At 35.3% G+C, this 22,899-nt stretch overlaps 1 protein-coding gene across 16 annotated transcripts in view; it reads left to right on the top strand.

Moving 5' to 3' along the window:
* Positions 1 to 22,899, top strand: part of LOC129241446 (protein phosphatase 1 regulatory subunit 12A) — a 131,320-nt gene that overhangs the window by 25,585 nt on the left and 82,836 nt on the right. For 12 of the 16 annotated variants that reach the window (XM_054877761.1, XM_054877760.1, XM_054877751.1 and 9 more), the window contains 9 exons: positions 14,311 to 14,423; positions 14,606 to 14,906; positions 14,997 to 15,256; positions 15,315 to 15,409; positions 16,011 to 16,166; positions 16,973 to 17,095; positions 17,176 to 17,269; positions 18,963 to 19,271; positions 22,242 to 22,388. In XM_054877761.1, coding sequence (XP_054733736.1) covers positions 14,311 to 14,423; positions 14,606 to 14,906; positions 14,997 to 15,256; positions 15,315 to 15,409; positions 16,011 to 16,166; positions 16,973 to 17,095; positions 17,176 to 17,269; positions 18,963 to 19,271; positions 22,242 to 22,388 — 1,598 coding nt within the window. Of the gene's footprint in view, positions 1 to 14,310; positions 14,424 to 14,605; positions 14,907 to 14,996; positions 15,257 to 15,314; positions 15,410 to 16,010; positions 16,167 to 16,972; positions 17,096 to 17,175; positions 17,270 to 18,962; positions 19,272 to 22,241; positions 22,389 to 22,621; positions 22,886 to 22,899 lie in introns of all 16 variants that reach the window. The other 4 variants (XM_054877771.1, XM_054877759.1, XM_054877762.1 and 1 more) reach the window with 4 other exon arrangements.

The raw sequence follows: 22,899 nt of genomic DNA, 5'->3' as shown, positions 1-22,899 counted from the left end.
ATTCTTAGGGAGTTGTGAGACAGCTGCAAAGCCTTCCGGTGCGTTGAACATCAAATAGTACATTTTTTGACTAAATAAAAGTATTTATTGTTCGTACATAGCTGTCCACGCTAAATATTGAATAATTTCGAATTCCGGGTAGATGTTTGGTTGCAAAAGTGTCTATTGAAATGAAAGCACTCCAGACTGCTAAAAAATATATGTATGTAGGTTAATACTGCGATAAGCATGCAACTACAGATTATAGATGTAGATGAGCAAATATTCGACTGAACTACGACAAATAAGCATACAGACCCATTGACATACTAGGTATTTGTACAGTGTAAATTTTTTTTTGCTTTTTGCATACAATACAAATGGCGCTGAATTTGCAAACATTCATGTTTTTCATTGCTTTGACAGCACCCAGCTAATGTAATCCCTTGCATACATTTCAATCACATATACGCATTCTTATGTATTGTAAATACAGTGGCATACATAAAAATGTTAACAATCCAAAAAATTCTATTTTCTGATGTTTTTCTGTTAAAGATAAAATATATCATATGGAAATCAGTGAAAATAGTGTCGATTCTAATATAGATAAATGGGAGGGTTTAACTTTTAATTTCAAAGCTGTTATTTATATTATTATATCTATTTTATTACAGCAGTAGTTTTTATAAAACTTTTTCTTATTATAAACACAAAAAAAAAGCAATGCCTTTAATTAAGTTTTGCAATATTTTGTGACAACAAGTTTAATTTTTATAATCGCAAGAAATAGAGTCGGTACAACACCTTCTCTGTGAATGTCCTGCACTTCAAAGAAGCTATGCCAAAAATCTTGGCGAATATTTCCTTTGCGACTCGGGAAACTTAAAAAAATGTCTCACTGGAGGGACTAGTTACCTTCTTAAAAATATCCAAGTGGTTTAAGCAACTTAGTTAGGGGATGGAGATCAAATGCAGACATCACAATGAGCCTTAGGGCCACCAAGAGTGTTAAACCCACTAACCAGTTCACAGCGAGCATCATTTTGATAGATAAAAAAAAAATGAAAATATTACTTTTCTGAAGTCGTATGCCACTCAATTTGCATACGTTTTCATTCATACCAAATACTTCTTGCGTATTTCTTCGATCCAAAATATAGCAGCAGATATTTAAGAAAATTTAAGTCTACCTCTCTTTCGGCGTTCAATGGGTCCAGTAGCCAACCTTCTCAGTAGCATTTTTTACAAATAAAAAAAAAAAAATTTAACTAAACACATTAGTATCGTTAAAATAGTTGCACAACTATTATAATTATATGGATAAGTCTTTCAACCGCAATAAGCCTCGCTGTTATTATTATTGTGACCGCCACTGTATTTATATATAGTACATATGTACAAGTGTGTGCTTAGTTTAATCATTTCCCCACATCCAGGCATCATTTGCGCAGATTGTGCAAACTTTCAAATTGTTTGTGCTGCGTTGGGTTTTATATACACATTCACATATGTTGTATGTATATAGTAGGTAAATATGCACATACAAACCACCCTCCATGTAAATATTCCCTCGTATACTAGGGAAAATTAGGACGTCTCAGCTAGAAGTATGGATGCGTGTAGCATTTTTGTTTTTTCTTTGTTTTTATACATATGTACATACGTGGAGCGTTCAGCGGCCTTTTGGCTTACATGATTTTCTGCTGGCAGTTTTTTTGATTTTAGCTTAATTTCATTTGCCAACATTTTTAATATTTTCATTTTTCATTTAATGTTGAAATGTTTGGAATTCAGTCATAACATAAAACGTCTGTTAGTGTACTGTTCGTTTAGTTAGAAAATCATATTAAGCAATCTAGCTAGTGGACAAGGGTGTCATAACGGTTGTTTATAGCAGCTTAAGCGAATCGATATACTATAAATATAGACATATACACGGATGGATGTACATATAATATATTTACCAAAATGTTCACAATATCGAGGGATATCGATTTAACCTACGGCAGCATGTGAAGATGAAACTTGGTACATATGTACACCTTGGTCCAGGAGCGTTGTTAGTGAAAATTAGCAAAATTGGTCACTAACAACACGCAAACCTTCCACAAAACGGTGGTTTTCAAAAATACTATTTAAAAAAAAAGAGGTTGTCTGTAAAGTCGGTTTACTGACGATAGTTTAACGTGACAACGTCATAAGAAAAAACTGATGGAATGGAATTTCAAAAGAAAATTTGAATTTTATTTGTTCGATAGATATTTTGTATGGATATAGAGAAGAAGGTTAATGGAATCGCAATGGAATGGATCAAGTTACATTTACACCAACGTGAAAAATTACGAAACATTTATCAAATTCATGAAAGATATGCTCAATTTCGATTGTGCATCAGACGTTAATAAGTCAACAACACTAAGAAGCACCATCATTGATGGACACATTGCACTCGAAACATTCCCTTTCATTTCTCACTTTTCCTATCATCGTCTTATGGTTCAGAGAAATGGTTCATTACCATGCACACAGGAAGAAGGCATATGTAAATACACATATGTGAATTTATATACATATGCGAATATACATACATATATATGCTCACTCAAGTAGGAGAGAGCCAGATGTCGAACGTTGCCGAATGCGGAGGCCGATTGTGCCTCTTTGTCGTTCGCTCGGCGCTCTCGCATGAAGTTCAAGCAAGGTAACGACGCATGAGCAAGATAACGACGCATTTTTTGGTGCGTGCAGCCGGCTACATCGAATTATAAGACGTTATCACATCAAAAATACGATACTGGATTGGCCAAAACTAAAGCACCTCCTTTACATGATCTCTAATAATGCCAAATAATTCAATAAAAACCACGTAAAATATCGATACCTTTTGTTTTTCTTAATAACTCGGTCTTAATTAAACATAACAAAAATTATTCAACACTTTTATTAAATTATTTGGTATTATTAAAAATCGTGTAATTGGGTGCTTTAGTTTTGGCCAATACTGTCTGTATACCTTGACCTTGGTATTGACAATCATTTACAGATTTAAAAAAATTCTCATCAACATTTTCAACTTTTTAATCAGAATATTTAGAAATTCTTCAAGTTTAGTATAATAAAATATTACTTTGAAGCCACTCCGAAATCGCATTGTTTCTTGACAATTTTTTTGCAAATAATGTTGAGAATTTTTTCCATATAAAGCACATGTTTGGAAGTCTTTTATATGGGATGGGCTTGGAATCTGCATGTAAAGAATTTTTAGAAAAGTAAAGAAAGCTAGTTAACCTGCAGCGCATGAAATCAGGGATGCAACGCTAATGCTATGGCAAGATCGCTCGATTAACGAAACACGCGGCAGATGGACGGTTAGACTCATAAAAGACGTCCCCACATGGAAAAGCAGGAACCACGGGTATTTCCAAAAATACCTGTTCAAAATAGGGAAATGCGAATACCTCACATGAATATACGGATATGCCGCCGAAGATGCGCTGGAGAATGCAGTCGGTCACATAATCTCTGAAAATATAATCGACAAGATGCTAAGTAGCGAAGAAACGTGGGAGATCATCAGTGGTATCGTGAAAAGAATTCTACGTATAAAAAAGTGAAACCTAGTCGCAGGCACATAGACATAGACCTTTGTAATGACAAAGATTTAATGTCACTCCGAAGTAATGTGAAAGCGGTTCCCTGGGGCGACGGTTCCAAATGAGGAGGAGTTTTTTAGTCCTCGGACATATTATTGCTGCCACGGCAGCTTTTAAGCTGCATTAGGCATTTTAAACCCCCTCACCCACAAAAAAGAAAAAAAATGGGCTCAAAAGTCCGGCCTAACAAAGAACATTAGCTTTATTCATCAACGTAATTTCCATCAAAAACAAAGCAATCATTCCAGCGCCGTTCTAACATTTCAATACCACCTTTGTGGAACGATTGAAGTTTCTTACCGCCGAGCATTTATTTTAGGTCTGCGAATAGCCAGTAATCGCTGGGAGCCAAATCTGGATGTGGGAACAATTCGAAGTTCAATTCATGTAGTTTTGCCATCAACAACACGTTCTTGCTTTTGGTCAACAGTGAGCAAACGCGGCACCCACTTTGAATTCAGCTTTCTCATAGTCAAATGCTCATACAATATAAAGCCGAAACATTCTTTTGATGTCAGTTAATTCACGTAACTTCACTTTTCGTTCATTCAAAACGATTTTGTGGATTTTTTTGATCTTTTCTGGTGTTACCGCATCATTTGGAAACTGAAAGCCGTGCTTCGCTTGAACGGTATTTTTTCTTCATCAAGAAGCAGTGTAAAACAAAAACACGAAATTTGATTGATCCATTGTTTTGAAAATAACTCAAGTAACGTCGCTCTTAGCACAATAACTCACGAACTATTGGATAGAATAGCATGAAGTGTTAACAGCTGTCTTTTTAAGGTTAGTCCTAACTGAAAAAGAGGTGGATGCAATAAAACTAGTGTTAGTTAATCTATGTGTTAAGCCGGAAACTTTTCCCAGGTCGCCATTTGAAAATGAACGAAGTTGGTCAATAATCGCGCCCATCTCCCATAGACCAGACCGGTGATTTTCAAAGTTGCCGAACATGCGATAGAAATATTAACGAAGAAAATATGCAAAGTAACATTTAGTCTAAGTAATGATATGATAACCACACATGGGTGGAAGACTGACTGTTTTCCGAAATTAAAGAAATTTACTTGAAGTTTTCTTTTAAATTTTATGTATTGTATCTAATTTTTCTTGAATATAAGAGGTTCGTGCAACTAAATGTACTTAATTGAAAAATTACAAATTATTCCTTATAAATTAATAGTTAGTGTTTTATAAGAATTTCTTAAGATTTTTTTCTAAGGTCATAAATTAAGAAACTTAGCAATAACTGTTATAAAATTATACATATTATATATATATATAATTGGCGCGTACACCCTTTTGTTTGGCCGAGCTCCTCCTCCTATTTTTGGTGTGCGTCTTGATGTTGTTCCACAAATTGAGGGACCTACAGTTTCAAGCAGACTCCGAGGAGGAGCTTTGCCAAATACACTCGGAGGTTTGCCATTGCCTGCCGAGGGGCAATGTTTTTCTTAATTTTGGTGTTTCACCAAGATTCGAACCTACGTTCACTCTGTGAATTCCGAGTGGTAGTCACGCACCAACCCATTCGGCTACGGCGGCCGAACCGTATACATATTAAGAGAAGTAAAATGTTCCGAGTTAAAGGAGTCATATCTTACGATGTACACTGGCTAGAATAACTGGATGTATGGTGATTGTTTAATTAGTGATAATATCTACAACGTTTTCCAGCAAACTTTTTTTGTCATTTTTTTTCTAAAACATTATTCATGCTTTAATCAGTACCATGTAAATCTTATTTTCTAACTTTATACAAAATTTAGAAAAAATTAGCCAAATTGTCATATAAATGTTAAACTTTTTCATTTGAATTTTTAGAAAATTTCTCAGTTCATGAAATTTTACTAAAATAAGTGCAAGCGAATACGAAATCGCATTGAATTCCAATAATATTTTTTGCTGATACGAGCAGCTCCAGCTAAGGTTCATCCATCAATAGGTACTTACTCGCTTTAATCAAATTCATTAGGAAGTAAGAAAAGAAGAGGTTTTAACTGTGCTCAAATCTTTGTAATCAAACTTTTTATGATACCCATTTCTTATTCTTCGTAAAATTTATGTACTACACACTTCTAATTAACTTTGTTTTTTTTTTTCTTTTTTGAAGACTCATCGCATTCCTCATAAATTATCAAATTTCGTAGACATTAAACTGTGTTAACCAAAATATTTTATGCAAATCGATAAGGCAAACACAAAAAAAAGTCAGCTTAGTGGTTCGCACAGTGTTCTCTTTTCATATAAAATGTGGGAAAAAATATAATTATGGACAGATTTAAATAAAAATTTGTATCTTAATTATTTTGAGGACGCTAACTGCGTATATAACTCTCATAGTTTCACTGATAATATTGTTAAAAACGGACCCTGTATACGAACATATGTACAAGTATATTATATACGTGGAATATACAGTGCTACCAAGAAGGTCGTCCATTCTTTTTGTCTGATTGCTAGAATGTCGTGGACTACGAACATTTTTTAAGGAACAATTTACTCGAATTATTAATACCTCTTGGCTCTGGATTGCCTCCTGACCGCAAACAAGTGTTCATCCGACCATTTTCGATTAAATTAAATGATGTTAGCTACTAAGCAGGTGGTGTTTGGAACCGCTTCACAGTCGACCACAAACGCAATCGTGTAACAACTTCACAGGAAGGTTTGGCGTTGTTTAATCGCAATATGGAGGAGTTTTTGCGCCGTTTTGTAACCGTGGACGAACACGGATCCATCACCACACACCAGAGACCAAACAACAGTCGAAACAGTGGGTTTCTAAGGGTGAATCGGCTTAATAAGCACACGAAATTCAGTTTTTTCCATTTTCTCCTCAAATTACTGGGTAGTCTGACAAAGGTAGCTGTAAAACACAAACTAACTGACGCAGCACGTTCAAATTTTGACAGGAGTCAGCTGACAGACGCCTGTTGACAGGAGCAGTATTTCTTTTTCAGTAAAGAGGTCAGAAATACAAAAAGTCACGGACTTATTGACCCGCCCTCGTATATGGAAATAAAAAAACGTCAAACCAAAATTTTATTTCAAAAAATATTTTCGACACATTTTTCCATTGCCTATACTCTGATTATAATTCTTAGTATTGAATCTGTTACTATAACTTTGGTGGCTTCCTGACGGCATATAATTTATTTTATAGAGAAATTTCGGTTTGATACTTCTTAGTTTATAAATTAAGTTTACAAAAATACTAAAACGTCGCCCTTATATTGTAAATAATTGGCGTTTAAACATTCGTCTAAAACGTATCAAAATGAGCGCTTGCCAAAATAGAATATTTAATGGCTTCTTGCTTTTTGCTTCTATTCTTAATTTCCGTTATCAAAATGTGAGCCATAAAATTTAAACAATGCGAGCGATAGCAAAATGCGCATAAATAAATAGGCGGGCAATGTGGATTTTTGCACCTTTTCTAATAACTTTTTCTCTTTTATATTTATACATACATATGTGTGCATGTATGTGTGTGTGTGTGAAAGAGGCGTGAAGCGTATGTACATATTTTTCCACCATCGCTAGCCACCTTGCTCAACAATTGTCGAGCGCTGGAAGAAGCGATGATATCATAATTTTTGTTTGGAATCCATTTGATTTTTCTGTTTAAATTTATCACACAGAAGCTTATTTTCGATTTGCATTGCTACGGTTTTTATTGATAAATATTTTTAAGCACGTACTAAGGGAGTTTTGTTGTAAAGTTCATTTTTAGTCCATTTCCTTTTCGGCAAGTGAAATTCTAAAGATTCTGTTTTTGTTTATAAATGCACAAGCAAATCAATTATTTGGAATTTTCATGCATAGAGGGTACACCAGAATTATGGAAAATGGAAAAACGAGGACGTTGTTTTTTATTTTGATATTGGATAATAGTGGCTAAGGTGCTGCTCGAGCTTTGAAGTAGTATATGGTGGTAGGTATTCCATATACAGGGTGCGTATGGTGTCTGAGGGCAATTTGAGAGTAAAACTAATTAGCTTTTATATTGAACAAAATTGATAAAGTTTCAAATTATTTACACAACATTAACTTATTATATATTCCCAAAATCACTAAATAAAATTTCCAATGCAATAACCTCCTCGATCCGGGTCCGGAAACTATTGCGAATCAAATCTTGTTTAAGGTCTTCAGAAAAGAAATGGTGTTAAGGTATGGTTCACGCCTAGCCTAGCCATACGTAGTAACCCAGGTGATTTAAGTCTGGGTAGTTATGTCGCCATAAATTTGGTGTTATGTGGCCATGAAATTTTTCAGCAATCCAATCTTGTGTGAAGGAGCAGAGTTCGCTGAATGATGTATAAGCTATCACCGCATATACAGTCAGTTTCACTACTGCCTCTGGAACTGGTATATATGCTGCAGAGTTCATTCGAAATCCTTACAACCCTAAAACCATTACAGTGGCTGGAAACTTCGTGTGCATGACAACAGGAATCTCTGTAGAATTGTAGATGGCTAGTCTGTCATTTCTGTAGTTGGTCTTTTGATCTTGGTAAACATTGTCGTCAGATATAAGCCATCACATCTCAGGTGCTTCCAAATCACGGCGAACCTTATGAATGAAGGAGCGGGCGTACTTAATGAAATTAGAAATTTATAAATCAGTGTGATTTGCATATATAACTGCATGTCTCCTCACTGCTTGAGGTAAGTTGCAATTCTCCATGTCATGCCCATCTCAAAAAGAGCAAACAGAAAAAATGGTTTTGGGAAGTTATAGCCACATATTTTACATAGGGAAATAAATTTTTGCGTAGATTTGCGAAAATATTTTTTGATCGAAATCTTCAATTAATCAGATTCTGATGCATATTTAATAGTTTATATTTAGTATGTATGTATAGATAAATAAGATTTGATCGGTGATCGTAGCCAGCAAAAGCCAGTTGTAAAATTAAGAACAAAAATTGCAAATTCGAAGCAAGAATAATTATTTGTCTAAACATTGATATGCTTAAACTCATCATCCTTCATTTCATTTCCTGGAAGCAATAAAAATTCTGTGCGGAAAATGACAATAACATTGTTAGAAATACTCAAAAAGATACATATCTTATTTATGGAAAAAATACAATAGTTAAAACAATTCTAAAAAAATGTGCATCAGAATTTCATATATTGAAGATTTTGGAAGCAAAAATATTTATTTTTTTTTTAACGATTTTATAGGAGTTATGGAAAATGATGAATTTCCAGTTTGCAATATAAATGGGAAGTTTCAAAGCTCGAGCGGCACCTTAAATATTAACCAATTTCAAAATAAAAGAGTACGGGTCTTTTTTTTTCTGGAGAACGAAATATCTATTTTTAAAATCTAGACAAGCCGAACGCAATTTGGGCCATTTTCAGCCTAAGCCGAACCGAACATTTTAGAGGGTTCAAGTAATAAGAAACCAATGATTTTTAAAAAATCCAATATTTTTTTGAATAAAAATGCAGGCCTAAATCACATTAATTTCTGTTCATAAGGTTCACTTATGTTATTAGAAATTACAAAAAAAAAAAAAAATTATATACTATACATATGTGGGCATATAGAAACCATTTAATTATTCATAGTTAAATGAGAACACGTTTTCATTCAACGCGTGCTCTGTCTTTTACCACATAATAGGACTATGGTTAAGTTCGTGCGGTTTTTTTTCGAAATTTGAAACTTTATTGACGTAAAATGGTTACAAATTTAATATTCAAAGTATTGTCCATCGCTTGCTACTACTTTTTCCCATCTTTCTGGCAATTCACGGATTCCCTTTGTGAAAAATTCGGTCGGTTTTGCCGCAATCCACGAATCGATCCATTTTTTGACTTCATCGTAATTACGGAAGTGCTGGTCAGCCAGGCCATGTTGCATCGATCGGAAGAGATAGTAATCGGATGGCGCAAGGTCTGGACTATACGGCGGGTGGGGTAGGACATCCCATTTGAGCGTTTCTAAGTATGTTTTGACCACTTGTGCAACATGTGGCCGAGCATTGTCATGTTGCAAAATAACTTTGTCGTGTCTATCGGCGTATTGCGGCCGTTTTTCTCGCAGTGCTCGGCTCAAACGCATCAATTGTCGTCGGTAGACATCCCCCGTAATCGTTTCATTCGGTTTCAGTAGCTCATAATACACAACACCCAGCTGGTCCCACCAGATACACAGCATAACCTTCAGGCCATGAATATTCTGCGCCGACGTCGATGTTGAAGCATGGCCAGGGTATCCATACGTTGCCCGACGTTTTGGATTGTCGTAATGGACCCACTTTTCATCGCCAGTCACAATTCGATGCAAAAAACCCTTTCTTTTGTGCCGTTGAAGCAGTTGTTCGCATGCCATAAAACGGCGTTCAACGTCTCTTGGCTTCAATTCATACGGCACCCAATGGCCTACCTTTCGGATCATTCCCATGGCTTTTAAACGTTTGGAAATGGTTGATTGATCAACTCCCAAAGTTTTTGCAACCTCTTCTTGCGTTTGAGCCGGATCTTGATCGAGCAATTCCTCCAATTCGGTATCCATGAACTTTGGCGGCGCACCCTCGCGTTCTTCGTCTTCCAAGCCAAAATCACCACTTTTAAAGCGTGCAAACCACTTCTGGCACGTTCGCTCAGCTAGAGCATGCTCACCATAAACTTCCACCAAGATACGATGACTTTCGGCTGCTTTTTTCTTCATATTAAAATAATGAAGAAGAATTCCCCGCAAAAACACATTATTTGGCACGAAATTCGACATTTTCAAGTGTGGTAAAAATATTGTTGTTTACGCTTCAAATAAAAAACTTATACTGACGTTTGTGCCTTACGACAGTAGCTCTCCAATGAATGTTTGGAAATGTGGATCGATAAAATAATAATCAAGTTACGCCATCTGTTGTAAAACCGCAAGGAACTTATTCATAGCCCTATTATTTTGAACAGTTCGGCTCTTTTTTGGTCAAAGCCGAAGCCGCAGCTTGGTCATTCTTAACGTTTTTCATTTTCTGCAATTCTGGGGTGTTGCTGGAATTTTTCGGACCAACCTAATGTTCATGTTTATATGATGCCCAATCGCCAGAGTTGTCAATTATTCTGGAGCAATATTCGTTGAATTTCTCCAAATCAGTTTCCAAGTGCGGTTAAGCTGCCGATTTTTTCCTCTAATTTTAGCTTAATAATGTCTTTAATGTCTTGGCGGCCGCCGTAGCCGAATGGACTAGTGCGTGACTGTCATTCGCAATTCACAGAGAGAACGTCGGTTCGAATCTCGGTGAAACACCAAAATTAAGAAAAAAATTTTTCTATTAGCGGTCGCCCCTCGGCAGACAATGGCAAACCTCCGAGTGTATTTCTGCCATGAAAAAGCTCCTCATAAAAATATCTGCCATTCGGAGTCGGCTTAAAACTGTAGCTCCCTCCATTTGTGAAACAACATCAAGACACAAACCAAAAATAAGAAGAGGAGCTCGGCCAAACACCCAAAAAAGGGTGTACGCTCCAATTATATATATATAATGTCTTTAATGTCATTTTCCTCTTTCCACGCTTGCAAACCGTGTTTCATTTAGTGTCGTCAAAGAGGTTTCGGATGAAAATGCAGAAAAGCGATTCTGACACCTTTATTTGTTCAATTATTTAGGAAAAAAGTGGGCTGTTGTGTAAATATCACCTTAATTCGTTTGCCGTCGATATTTTCCTCTGCCAAGTCAGTCATATTTCAATATGGTCCTCTGGTTCCGTGGGAAGGGAATATAAAAAGCATATTTTAGCAGAGGAGCAAATAATCAATCAATGGAATTGGACTTATACTAAAATTTATAGAGGAAGTTGGGTTCGGAGAAATACTCTGAATCTCTGTAGAAGGCACAATAGATCTTTTAGGTCGCAGTGCTAAGCCCCTTCGTAATAATAATGTATGTTAACTAGTACCCAGAGTAAAACGAACCTGGTACTGATATTCAACATGGGTAAATTTGATGTACACTTTTTTTAGGTGTCGAGGTAAAAAGTCGACCCGAGTTGAATGTAAATATTTTTTCCACATTGGTAGAGTCTTTACACAGGTTGGAATATGTGTATCAACTATTAGTGAGTTGAGTAAAACCTGAATATTGGATGTTCAAATTCACAAAATCAATCTCCATGCAAAATAAAAGAAACCTGTGTTCAAAATAATAAAAGCGCGACGAACTACAAAGTTTTATAAATTTTTTTTTTTAATCTAATTTGTTTATGTTTTTAAAAAGTATAGTCATTTAATTCAAAGCCCCTAACTTTGTAAAAAATGTACGAAAATTTAATAAATTTAAAAAAGTACATCAAAATTTTCAACTTATAAATAAATATAAATTCTGGGTATGTAGTTTACAGCCCATTCAATATTAAAATAACGAAGTGTAAGTTTCAAGTAGTTAAAATTTTCGTTAAATTTTTCTTCCTTATAAAAGACTGCCAACCATGTGCATGAAGTAGTTAGAGGATTGGTCAATGAGGATTGAGTGTAGAGTGGCAGTGCCTGTATAAATGTATGTAATATGAGTATGCATCCTGGGGTTCAGTATTGGCATTAAGACTATAGCGAGCCTCATGGGACTCAATGTTGTAGTATCCCCTCAGCAAGAGCTGCTATACTAGCCTGTGGTATAGAAAAGTCACGAGTGTCACAATTCTTGACACCATTAATTTTCGCCGAATCCGTAATACGTATGATTGCATGGAAGTAGTAAAGAGAGTTACAAATTTCACATAAAGGGTAATTTTGATAGAAAACATAGTTTTTTCTATTCATCATCAGACAGCGTTACAGCTCGGGGTGAACTTTAGCTTCGTCAACTAGTCTTCTCCAAGTTACCTGACTTAAAGCAGCATACCGCCAGTTATGTATGTATTTTCAGTTGATTAATATCTTCGATAACATCGTAGAATCAGTGTTTCGTAGGCCTTCCTTTATATTAAGTGGCTAACGCGTTATAATTTAAGAATGATTTTTGGGGACGTTCCTTACTCATGCGTATGACATGATCTAACGATTGGAGTCGTTGCAATTTCACGAACTTAACCACATCTTCATCAGCTGCGCGAGAGTAGTATGGATTTTAGTAAATTCGGGTTGGCGTAGAACGCTCTGTTTGGCGCAACAAGTCGATCTTGAATGCAGTCCTGAACACTATTGTTATTTTTTGGTAGTACTCCCAGTTACTTGAAACTTTCTACACTCATTCGAAAACATAGTTTTATTTTCGGGCTTCCGCATTCAAACATCCCGTGACATTTTCATATATTTGGCTTTATTGCAGTGCATATGGAGCCCGACAGCATTTGCTTTTATTTCCATGTTAGAGAAAAGTTCACCTACTATATGTATCTTCGATTTCGAGCAAGAATGGCTATGCCATCAGTATTCGCGATGGTTAGACCGGACCGGCTGAATAAATGATGGGGTCTCACATCGTCCTTGATAGGGTAGTGCAAAAGTAAATTGAAAACGGTTGTTGATAAGATGACGCCTTGTTTGACACCACTTTCGATGGCAAAGTGTTCCGAGGTTGACTATTACAAAAGGACTTTTCCTTTGGTGTTATTAGAGGTGGTCATAGTTAAGCGTAATATTTTTTAGTTTATGTCGATCTCCGTGAATACTTGAGGGATTTTGATTCTAAGGACGCTATCAAAAGCTTGTTTGAAATCGACAAAGATTATTTGCACATCGTTGTTGTACTCGTAACACCTTTCAAGGTTTTGCATTAGATTGAACACCTGGTCAGTTGTTGAGCGACCGCGACGAAAAGGACACTGATAATCTCCCAGTATATTCTTCACCAAAAATAAGGAAAAGTTGTTTCTAATAGCGGTCGCCCCTCGGTAGGCAATGGCAAACCTCCGACTGTATTTCTGCCATGAAAAAGCTCCTCATAAAATATATCTGCCGTTCGGAGTCGGCTTGAAACTGTAGATCCCTCCATTTGTGGAATAATATCAAGACGCACGCCACAAATAGAAGGAGGAGCTCGGCCAAATACCCTAAAAAAAAAGGATGTACGCGCCAATTATATATATAGTATATATATATATATTCTGCGCCGCATCTCTGAGGTGGTTCGGCAGCAAACTCGAGAATATTTGTAGCAACATAGTTTTTTCTATTAGTAGTTTTAAAATTTTTAATGGTGCCGTGCAGCGGAATTTTTGTGAATTTACTTATTATTTTGAAGTAAAAACACCGGGAAATCGGTTGTCGATTCAAGTAGGCGATTCACTGTGTCGATTCGCATGCACATAACTTTTATCCACGTTTTAATGCTGTAATTAATGCTATTGGGAATACCACAACGAATGACTCCAACCCTGAATAAAAAGCAACAGCTGCAAGTGTGTTTTGAAAGAAGCAATCGCGGTTTTAAGCAATAAAATTCGCATTGTTACACTCTTCAATGAAAATTATATTTCGAAATTTTTAATATAATATTTTAAATTTAACGTTAGAGTATTGTACTAAATATGCTTTATAGGGTATGGGTTTTGTAGTTAATGCTGTCACGCTGCCTTGTTGCGATTGCAACACTTCGCTGGGACACATCATTCTATTAAAATTCGGTGCTAAAAGTTGTTGAAGTCTGAAAATGTTAACATGCGTAGCAAGCAAAATTAAATATACCCTCTATTGTTTTTTAATTTCTTTTAGGCTTGCATTGATGATAATCTAGAAATGGTGGAATTTCTAATCGAACATGGCGCTGATATAAACAGACAAGATAATGAAGGTTGGACGCCGCTACACGCCACAGCCTCGTGTGGGTGAGTAACCTAATCGAGCCAAATTCTTTTAGAACCAAAATTACCAGCGTTGCGCACTTAAAAATAATCAAAAAATAAATAATTTATTTTCTCTTTCTACTTTTTCCTCCAATTTATTTCCCATTAAAATCAACATGGCTCACGTCACTCTTTTCCCCGTTTTTTCGTTGCTGATGGAGCAGCTTTGTGAGCATAGCCCGTTATTTGGTAGAACACAACGCCGATCCGGCCGCTGTAAATAGCGACGGTGACTTGGCCGTGGACTTGGCTGTCGATATACAACATTTGCCGATGATGGATTTCATGCAAAAGGTGATGACTGAACACAATATCGACTGTGAGAAGGCGCGACAGGCAGAGGAGCAGCTGATGTTGAGTGATGCCAAAAAATGGTTGCGCAGTGATGCGTCCGAAGTGGATCGGCCACATCCAAAAACTGGTGCCACAGCGTTGCATGTTGCAGCGGCAAAGGGTTACACTAAGGTATAGTCGTTTTTTTTAACAAAATTTTGTGAATTTGTGTTTAGTATTTTTGCTTAAACATTTTCTTATATGTTTTGTATATCACGTTAGGTTATAAGTTTACTACTCGCCGGGCGTGCTAATGTCGATAAACAGGACAATGATGGCTGGACGCCGTTGCATGCTGCATCACATTGGGGCCAGAAGGAGGCAGCCGAAATGATTGTCAATGCCATGGCTGATATGGATATACGAAATTACGCCGGTCAAACGTGCATCGATGTGGCTGATCGTAAAATGGCAAAGTTCTTGGAGGAATTGCGTAACACCAGCAACAAACGTGTCAAACGTCGCCCTTCTAGTCAAATCAGGTTACTCGTTTCATTGAAATCACTTTAACTTTTTTTAATTGATTTGCCGTTTTTACAGAATCTCAGATAAAATTGAAAATCACATTGATAATACACCAACGAAAATCATACGAGTTGAAGTGAAGTCGGATCAGTCGAAGGATCAAGCGAATGGTATGCACATCAACATTTACATATATTCAGAGTTTATTTTATTTATTTATTTTTTTGTTTTCGCATTAGACATTAGACAAACATATTTACTACATTTATAATATTTTCTCAAACTGTTATAAATTGATTTTCTCTTAAATTCGTTTCTTATTGCCAACTCCCAATGTTTGTTGCCCTTCGGTTTTCTATGTTAATTTCAATCAGGCTCACATGGTCGTTAAACTCCATTGTGCATGAGCTACCCTTCTCAAGTTTCTGTATCACACATATTTTAAATTTCAATAACGTTTTTCCACACTATTGAGTTGAATACTCGCACCTCGCACTGCCATTTTAGCATCTATTTTTTATTCATATTTTTCGTTTCAATCGTTGGCATTTACCACACCAAAACGTTTTCAATTAAATAAGTATACCAAAGTTTTGTACATTTTGTATTGCATTATTCCCCATTGTACACGAATGACTGTGAATACTTGCTGCTGCAAACACCCAATTCGTACTTTTGCGCAACTCGAAACAATCATCTTTACCTGGCTCATCGTGTCCATTGTGCCGTACCGTTGTATCGTTTCTGTAAATACATATGTTTGCCTAGCAGCTTCCATATCTGATATTGAACTGCCAATGATTGATAGTAGTGAACAGCTGGATCAGCCGCATAACCTAGCGCGAATAGCTGAATATGATGAAACCGATTCTGAACTCACCGATTCAACAGAAAGCTCACACTCGACAAGCCTATCCGAACCTGAAGGTATCTTTCGTGAAAGCGTATGTGTGCGTGTGTGTGTTTTGTTATGTATGTAGAGCTACATCATTCCTCCGGGGGAGAACGATTGAGAACGATTGAATTGAGTAATTAAAAAAAAACTGAACAATTTTCAAATCAGTACATATGTATATGAGATTGAATATTCAACATGGTGAAAAGATTTTTACAGGTGTGTCCAATATGAGGCCGTTAACCGGCTCGCAGCGAATTGCTAGAATCATGTTGCTTCGTTGCCAATTAACAACGACTGAGTGTGTGAATACATGTGAAATGATCGTGCAGAATTCGGCTGCCGCATTCCCTGTGACGTGGCAGCCGAAGTTGCTCGCATAATTTTGTTTTTCATCATAGTTGATGGCCAAACCTGATAAATCTATCATCCTTGAATATTCAAGTATACTCTCTAATAACTGTGAAATGTTGTAGTGTGGTGGGCATTTTGTTTGTTGGTTGAGTTTTCTTTTTTGTTATGAAAAATTGAATATATAATACATTTGTATATCTTATTCTGATTGTTACAATTGTTACGAATTAAATTGTGGTTGTTAATATGAGAATCATGCTGTGTAGTATCATTTTTTTTTTAATTTCGTTGGAATCTATTTACCTAGCCTATTCTAATAATAGTCTATCTTTAAACGGTTATATACGCTGAAATCGAAAGTGTTTTTTTATATTGTTGTGTTATACTTTAGAAAGATTGTTTTACTTAATTTAATTTTTTTTTGAGGAATTTATTGTTTCATTGCTTCTAATTCACAGATAATGAAATTCTTACTATATTACAGATGAAAAATCAAAGCAACCGAGTGATTCATCTACTGATAACCAATCTGTTGAGGAGGAGGCACCGTGGCGACGCAATAGTTTGGCACGTGTGCGCACACAGAACGAAAGTCCAACGAAAAATCGTGAGTGATAGGCTATAAATAGAAATTCAATTTTAATAAATCACAATTTTTAAACATATAAATATATCTATGATTCTTAGAAGTTCCTGAAAAAGAAGTTAATAAAACTAACAACACACCAGAGACATCAGATGTTATATTGAGGCGCACTCAGAGCTTCGAGCATGATGAGAAGTGAGTAGCAAAGGCTCCAACTTATGGTTGCTTCTGAATTAATTGTAAACCTTTTTGAAGCCCGGTTTGTGGTTATTTGCTAAAATTCATTGGACTTGTTTTTCCAATCTGTATGTTTGTGTATGTGTTCAGTCTCGCTTTTTATTGCTGGAAGTTTGTTTTTGAAACAGAATTAATGCCACTAATAGCGCAAGCAATGCAGAAGTAATTTTCTTTTTTTTATAAATATTTTTTTTTTTTTCATATTGCTTTTAAGGTTACATTTGCCTTACTTTTCAGATATCTATGCACTTTTACCCATTTATCATTTACGATTTCTATGCACGCAAAAGTAGGAAACTAACTTGGAGGAAATCCCGTGCGGCCGAAGTGATGAATTTTTGCTGATTTTAGAAAATTATGATTCACGTTTTTGCGTTCTTTCTCACTCTCATATATACAAATAACTCGCGACTATTAATTGGGAGATTCTTAGGAAGAAACAATTGCAACATCATCTTTTCTTTAATTGAGTCGACTAATTTTGTTCACTCCACCTATAGTACGCTAGTATGCAGTCAAGGAATATCCGGGATATTTATGCAAATACTGTTAAGCGTTCTTGATGTAAAAAATTATTTTTTTTCTCTGTAATTATTGAAAAAGGCAGCAATTTATAAATTAATAATTAGATTGTGATTGCTAAAAAAATATTTTACATAGATAAAACACTAGGTCACTACCAGGCTCCTTAGGAGTTGCCAAGATTATACTTTCTGCACAGGTATAAGTAAACTGAGAATACCTGTAGGGGATAAAGTAGTATGAACCACAATCTAAACATTTTTTTTCATCTTAATTTCAATATCATGCCATCTTTTTCACATACCTAGCACTTGCAAAAATGATTTCATAGCAATATCATATTTATCAATTGCACTCATACTTACATACATACTCACAAATGTATATATATGTACATATATATGTATATATTATCCTGAATTCATAGTTCTTCGTTATTTTATATTAAAACGTATACTCAAGCAAAATTGATAAGATTGCAAACAATCGAAATGAATAATTGAAACTTTTGTTTCGAAATTATCGGTGCTTATCGGCAACGGCAATACTTTTGAGCCCTGTTACCTGCCCGTATCAATTCAACTTCAATGTAGTAGTTGCAAATGTGCATTCGTGCAGGTCTGAACATTCGTGCGCTTGTCAAAAAACTCTATTAAGTATTTCCGTGTTTGTAAGATGCCTACGGCGTAGCAACACATACACAAACGACGCTGTAAATTATATCTTAATTTTTAAAGATGTCGAAAATTCAAAATTGTTTGTTTTTTTGCAAATTTATTCTGCTAAATTACTAATACAAAATTTTATTTGTTTATTATTTTTTGCATTTTCACATAAAATAATCCATCAAACCACAAATCACCATTACTACTACTCTCACAACCACAACCTACAAACACTATCACCAATCACCATTCAACAACCACAAATCGACCTGCTAACAATCGCTGAATGATCAAAATAAACTGAAATTAAAAACAAAAACAAAAACAAAACATCCATTGGCGCTTGAAATGTATATGAAAAATGCAAAATAACCAAATTTCTAACGCTTTTGAAATATTGAATACAAATTGGAAATGAAATTGGATAAACAAATCAAATTGGGAAATTGACAAATAAAATGCAGATTCTATCAAAAATATCATGAGCTGCGCGCACGCATAAAAGCCAATTCATGCCCCATATTGCCGGCCACACAACTCAATAGTAACAACAGTAGTAACAGTAATAGCCGAAATAACAATAGCAACAGTAGCAATAGCAATAGCAATAACAACATCAACAATAATTGCAATAATAGTAACAATATAAATAACAGTAAAAGTAACACCAACATTATCAATAATCCCACAAGCGCATTAGGCAACGTTTACACGCCCATTCCAAATTATTCGGTACAAAGATCGGCTTCACTCAAAGATCATAGAAATTACAGGTTTGTTAATTCTGTTTAATTTAAGTTTTAAACTCGAAATTCTTAATGAAATTACTTTTTAAAATGTTTTGGTTGGCCATCACCTATTTTGTTTGTATGTATAATATTTTGTGCTATACCCAACTCATTTTTGTTTCTCATCGCTAAATTGTGTGTGTGTGTGTTTTCACAAATTTGCTAACTTATTGTTTAAATACATATATATGCTGACAATAAACTATCGGGTGTTTTTGCAAGAGCTTGAGAACTTGAAATGATAAAAAAAAACAGAAATATTATTGGAATGCATCTTGTCGCCGTAAGGCAAATGAATGCGTTTCCACGACAGTCGTTGCTACATTACCGAAACGACCCGGATTTATATCCGGCCAAGGACTGTCACTCCAGCAGCATTCCCCGTATGTAAGTATGGGGAATGTTTATGCTGCTACAACAACAGCAAAAGAATGCCGTCTTGTTGGAAGCAAGTGTCGTCGACGTTCAATGCAGGGGGAGCCTGGTTTATAAGATCAAAAAATCAATTTTTTTTTTTCGTTTTAAGCGATTCCTAATATATTTCAGAATATTCACACAAAGTTGCAGAGCCTAATTCTCAATATTTCCGTAGATACAAAGCCAAAGGTAGGCGAGCGTTAGGTAGTTACGCTGTGACCGGACAGCTATAGTACAAACTTTATCTTCTTTTCTCGACTTTTCATTTTTATGATATCTTTGAATTGGCGTACATAAATGAAAAAAAAAACTAATAAACCTTTTGAAATGAATCATAGCTTGTTTCCTTCAGTATTAAAATCTCTTCTATTTGAACTAACAAAATAGACGAAAAAAAAGTTTTCAAGATTTTTATACCAAGTTGAAGGGATTTTTTTTTATAGAAAGGCATTTTTTTCTTTAAAACCTCCAAAAAGTTGAAATTTTGGAATTTCTCTCAGTTTTCTTAGTTCATCTAGAATAAAAAATCATGATAATTAGAAATCCATTTGAATTTTTTGCTTTAGATAATAATTACGAGCTGTATCTTGTACGCCAGTTGGAAACTCCAGCGTTGCAGCGATCTACGAATTTCTATGTTAAACATTTTTTTCAACTTATTTTAACCAGTACAAAAACTTTTTATACTTTTTAACACTAAACCTACCATGGGCGGGTCAAATGACCCATTTTAAACTTTTTGTCAGAAGTTCTTAGAAATAACATTATTAAATCGTCGTTTGCCTTCACGACTTTTATTAAAAAATGCATCGAATGTATTTTTCAAGATTTACTCTTCTCTTGCTAATTGTTTTACCGAGAAATATATGTGATCTTAATAATACAGTGCACTCGCGGTAACTCGAATAGCCGCTAAGTCGAACGACGTGCTAACTCGAACACATTTTTTCCCCTATTGACTTCTTTGTAACTCGAACAATAAAAAAGCGCTATAACTCGAACAAAAAAACAAATTTATTTGTACACACATTCTTTTCAAACATGTACATTTTGTACATAGATACATATGTAATAGTATATGTATATAAATTATATGTATACTAGTGTATTGCCCATATGAATATTTCGGCGTTAATATCCCGTTAGTTTTCTGGGAACAACATCTTGCATTGACCAAATTGCTTTAAATTTGTCATTTGTAGTGTATCAGTGCACGTGAGTAATGGATCGTAAAAGGTTGAAGTGTTTAACATTAAAAGAGAGGGCTGAAGTCCTTAACAAAATTAAACGTGTACGTAGTGTTACTTCTCTAGCGAAGGAATATGGGGTAGCCAAGTCCACCATAAGTCTTATAAAAAAGAAAGATAAGGCAATTTATGTCTTGCACTAACGCTGCCGGCAACCATAAGCTTAAACTTCTCGTTATTGACAAAGCAAGAAATCCTCGTGTTTTCAAAAATTTTAACTGTCCGGTGGAGTACAAAAATTCCAAATCAGCCTGGATGACTTCGGCGATTTTCAAAGACTGGTTTCATAATTCGTTCGTGCCGCAGGTAAAATCCAGATTCATTAAAACAATTTTTTTAACCAATTTAAATGACTTTAATATTTAGGTAAGAAAATATTTGAAAGATGGGGGACTACCTGAGAAGGCTCTTCTTCTAATTGATAATGCCCAATCACATCCCAACGAAATCGAATTAAAGTCCGAGGATGGTTTAATTTTAACTATGTTTATGTCGCCGAATGCGACACCATTGATCCAGCCAATGGACCAAAATGTAATTCGTATAACGAAACTATACTACAGAAATTTTCTACTGGCTTCCATTTTCAACAATCGATCGAAAAATCGATATCGATGACTGTTTTTTTAACATAGCACACTCAATTGATAAGTCGAACAAATTCGATAAATCGAACAGCGCCTGTTTTAATTAGTTCGAGTTATCGCGAGTGCACTGTATATATAATATTTTAAAGACGGGTCATTTGACCCACTTTGGTAGGAATAGGAATGCATAAAATATCGGTAGGTTTAGTGTTAAATGTTCATTAAAAGATAGAAAAAACCTTGCAGTGCCAAATTAATTTTTTCCTTAAAAAAAAAGGAGATGCAATTTTTAGACCTCATAAACCAGGCTCCCACCTTCAGTCAGCATGGCTCGATAGCGCTTGCCATTCACCATAACGGCAGCTCCTTCCTAATTTCAAAATAGAATAAGGACCGATAATGACGCCAGTGCTCTATAAACTTCGCGAGCAGATTTATTTATTTGTTCAAAGTCAATTTCCACAATATGAAAACGATTTTTTGGCGTTAAACGATTCATGATGACTTACTTGCGAAACCTTACTGAACGGAAATGCCAACACAATTTGACATTCTTAGCTGTCATACTAAAGTTATCATTATAGTTTTCATGCAGCTAAACAAAAACACCCGATAATTTTAAATTCTTGTATCTTGTAAGATAGCTTAGTAGCATTAAATACATATATGTTTGTTTTCAAATTCATCTAATTTCTCTGGCATAGAACCATTTCGACGAATACAACGACCACATCAGTAACAGCGGCGTACACTATCAGCGCACCCTCTACTGCTGATTCAACTGCTTCCGTAACGACAAGCACCACCACCACTACTTCATCGACGGCTGCAATAACGACACCGATACGCAGGTGAGTTGACAGACTTAAAAAAAAATAATAATATATAAAAAATCAACTGCACAAATTATTTTAGTCATCGAAAACTCTGCTATTGGTGTGGACCCTGCCACTTTTCGTTATCAGTGATATTTTTTATAATATTTATTTTATCTAAAATTAAAATTTTTCCTTTTTTTTAATTACCTCATTTTCTATTATTTCTTTAAACCTCATAATTTTTCCCTTCATAGCACCTCCAATAGTCCAGCAAATATTGGCAAAGGTGCCACCAGTGCTGTCAGCACCATCGGCAATAATAATAATAATAATAACAGCAATACGTTTACAAATTCAAACACTGCCAAGAATCACAATAATAATGTTAATAATAATAATAATGATAATGACATTAAACAGCCATCATCACCTTTGTCCAGTCAGTCTACTCCCGATTCAGCTGCACCAACTACTACTGTCGCAACAAAGCAGAAAATGTCTGCGGGCACAATTTTCAAAAATTTCTTCAAGTAATTATTCACTA

Source organism: Anastrepha obliqua, chromosome 3, assembly GCF_027943255.1.
Source record: "Anastrepha obliqua isolate idAnaObli1 chromosome 3, idAnaObli1_1.0, whole genome shotgun sequence".
NCBI lineage: Eukaryota > Metazoa > Arthropoda > Insecta > Diptera > Tephritidae > Anastrepha > Anastrepha obliqua.
Note: the sequence above shows the minus strand (reverse complement) of the source record. Positions and strands in the feature narration are given on the sequence as shown.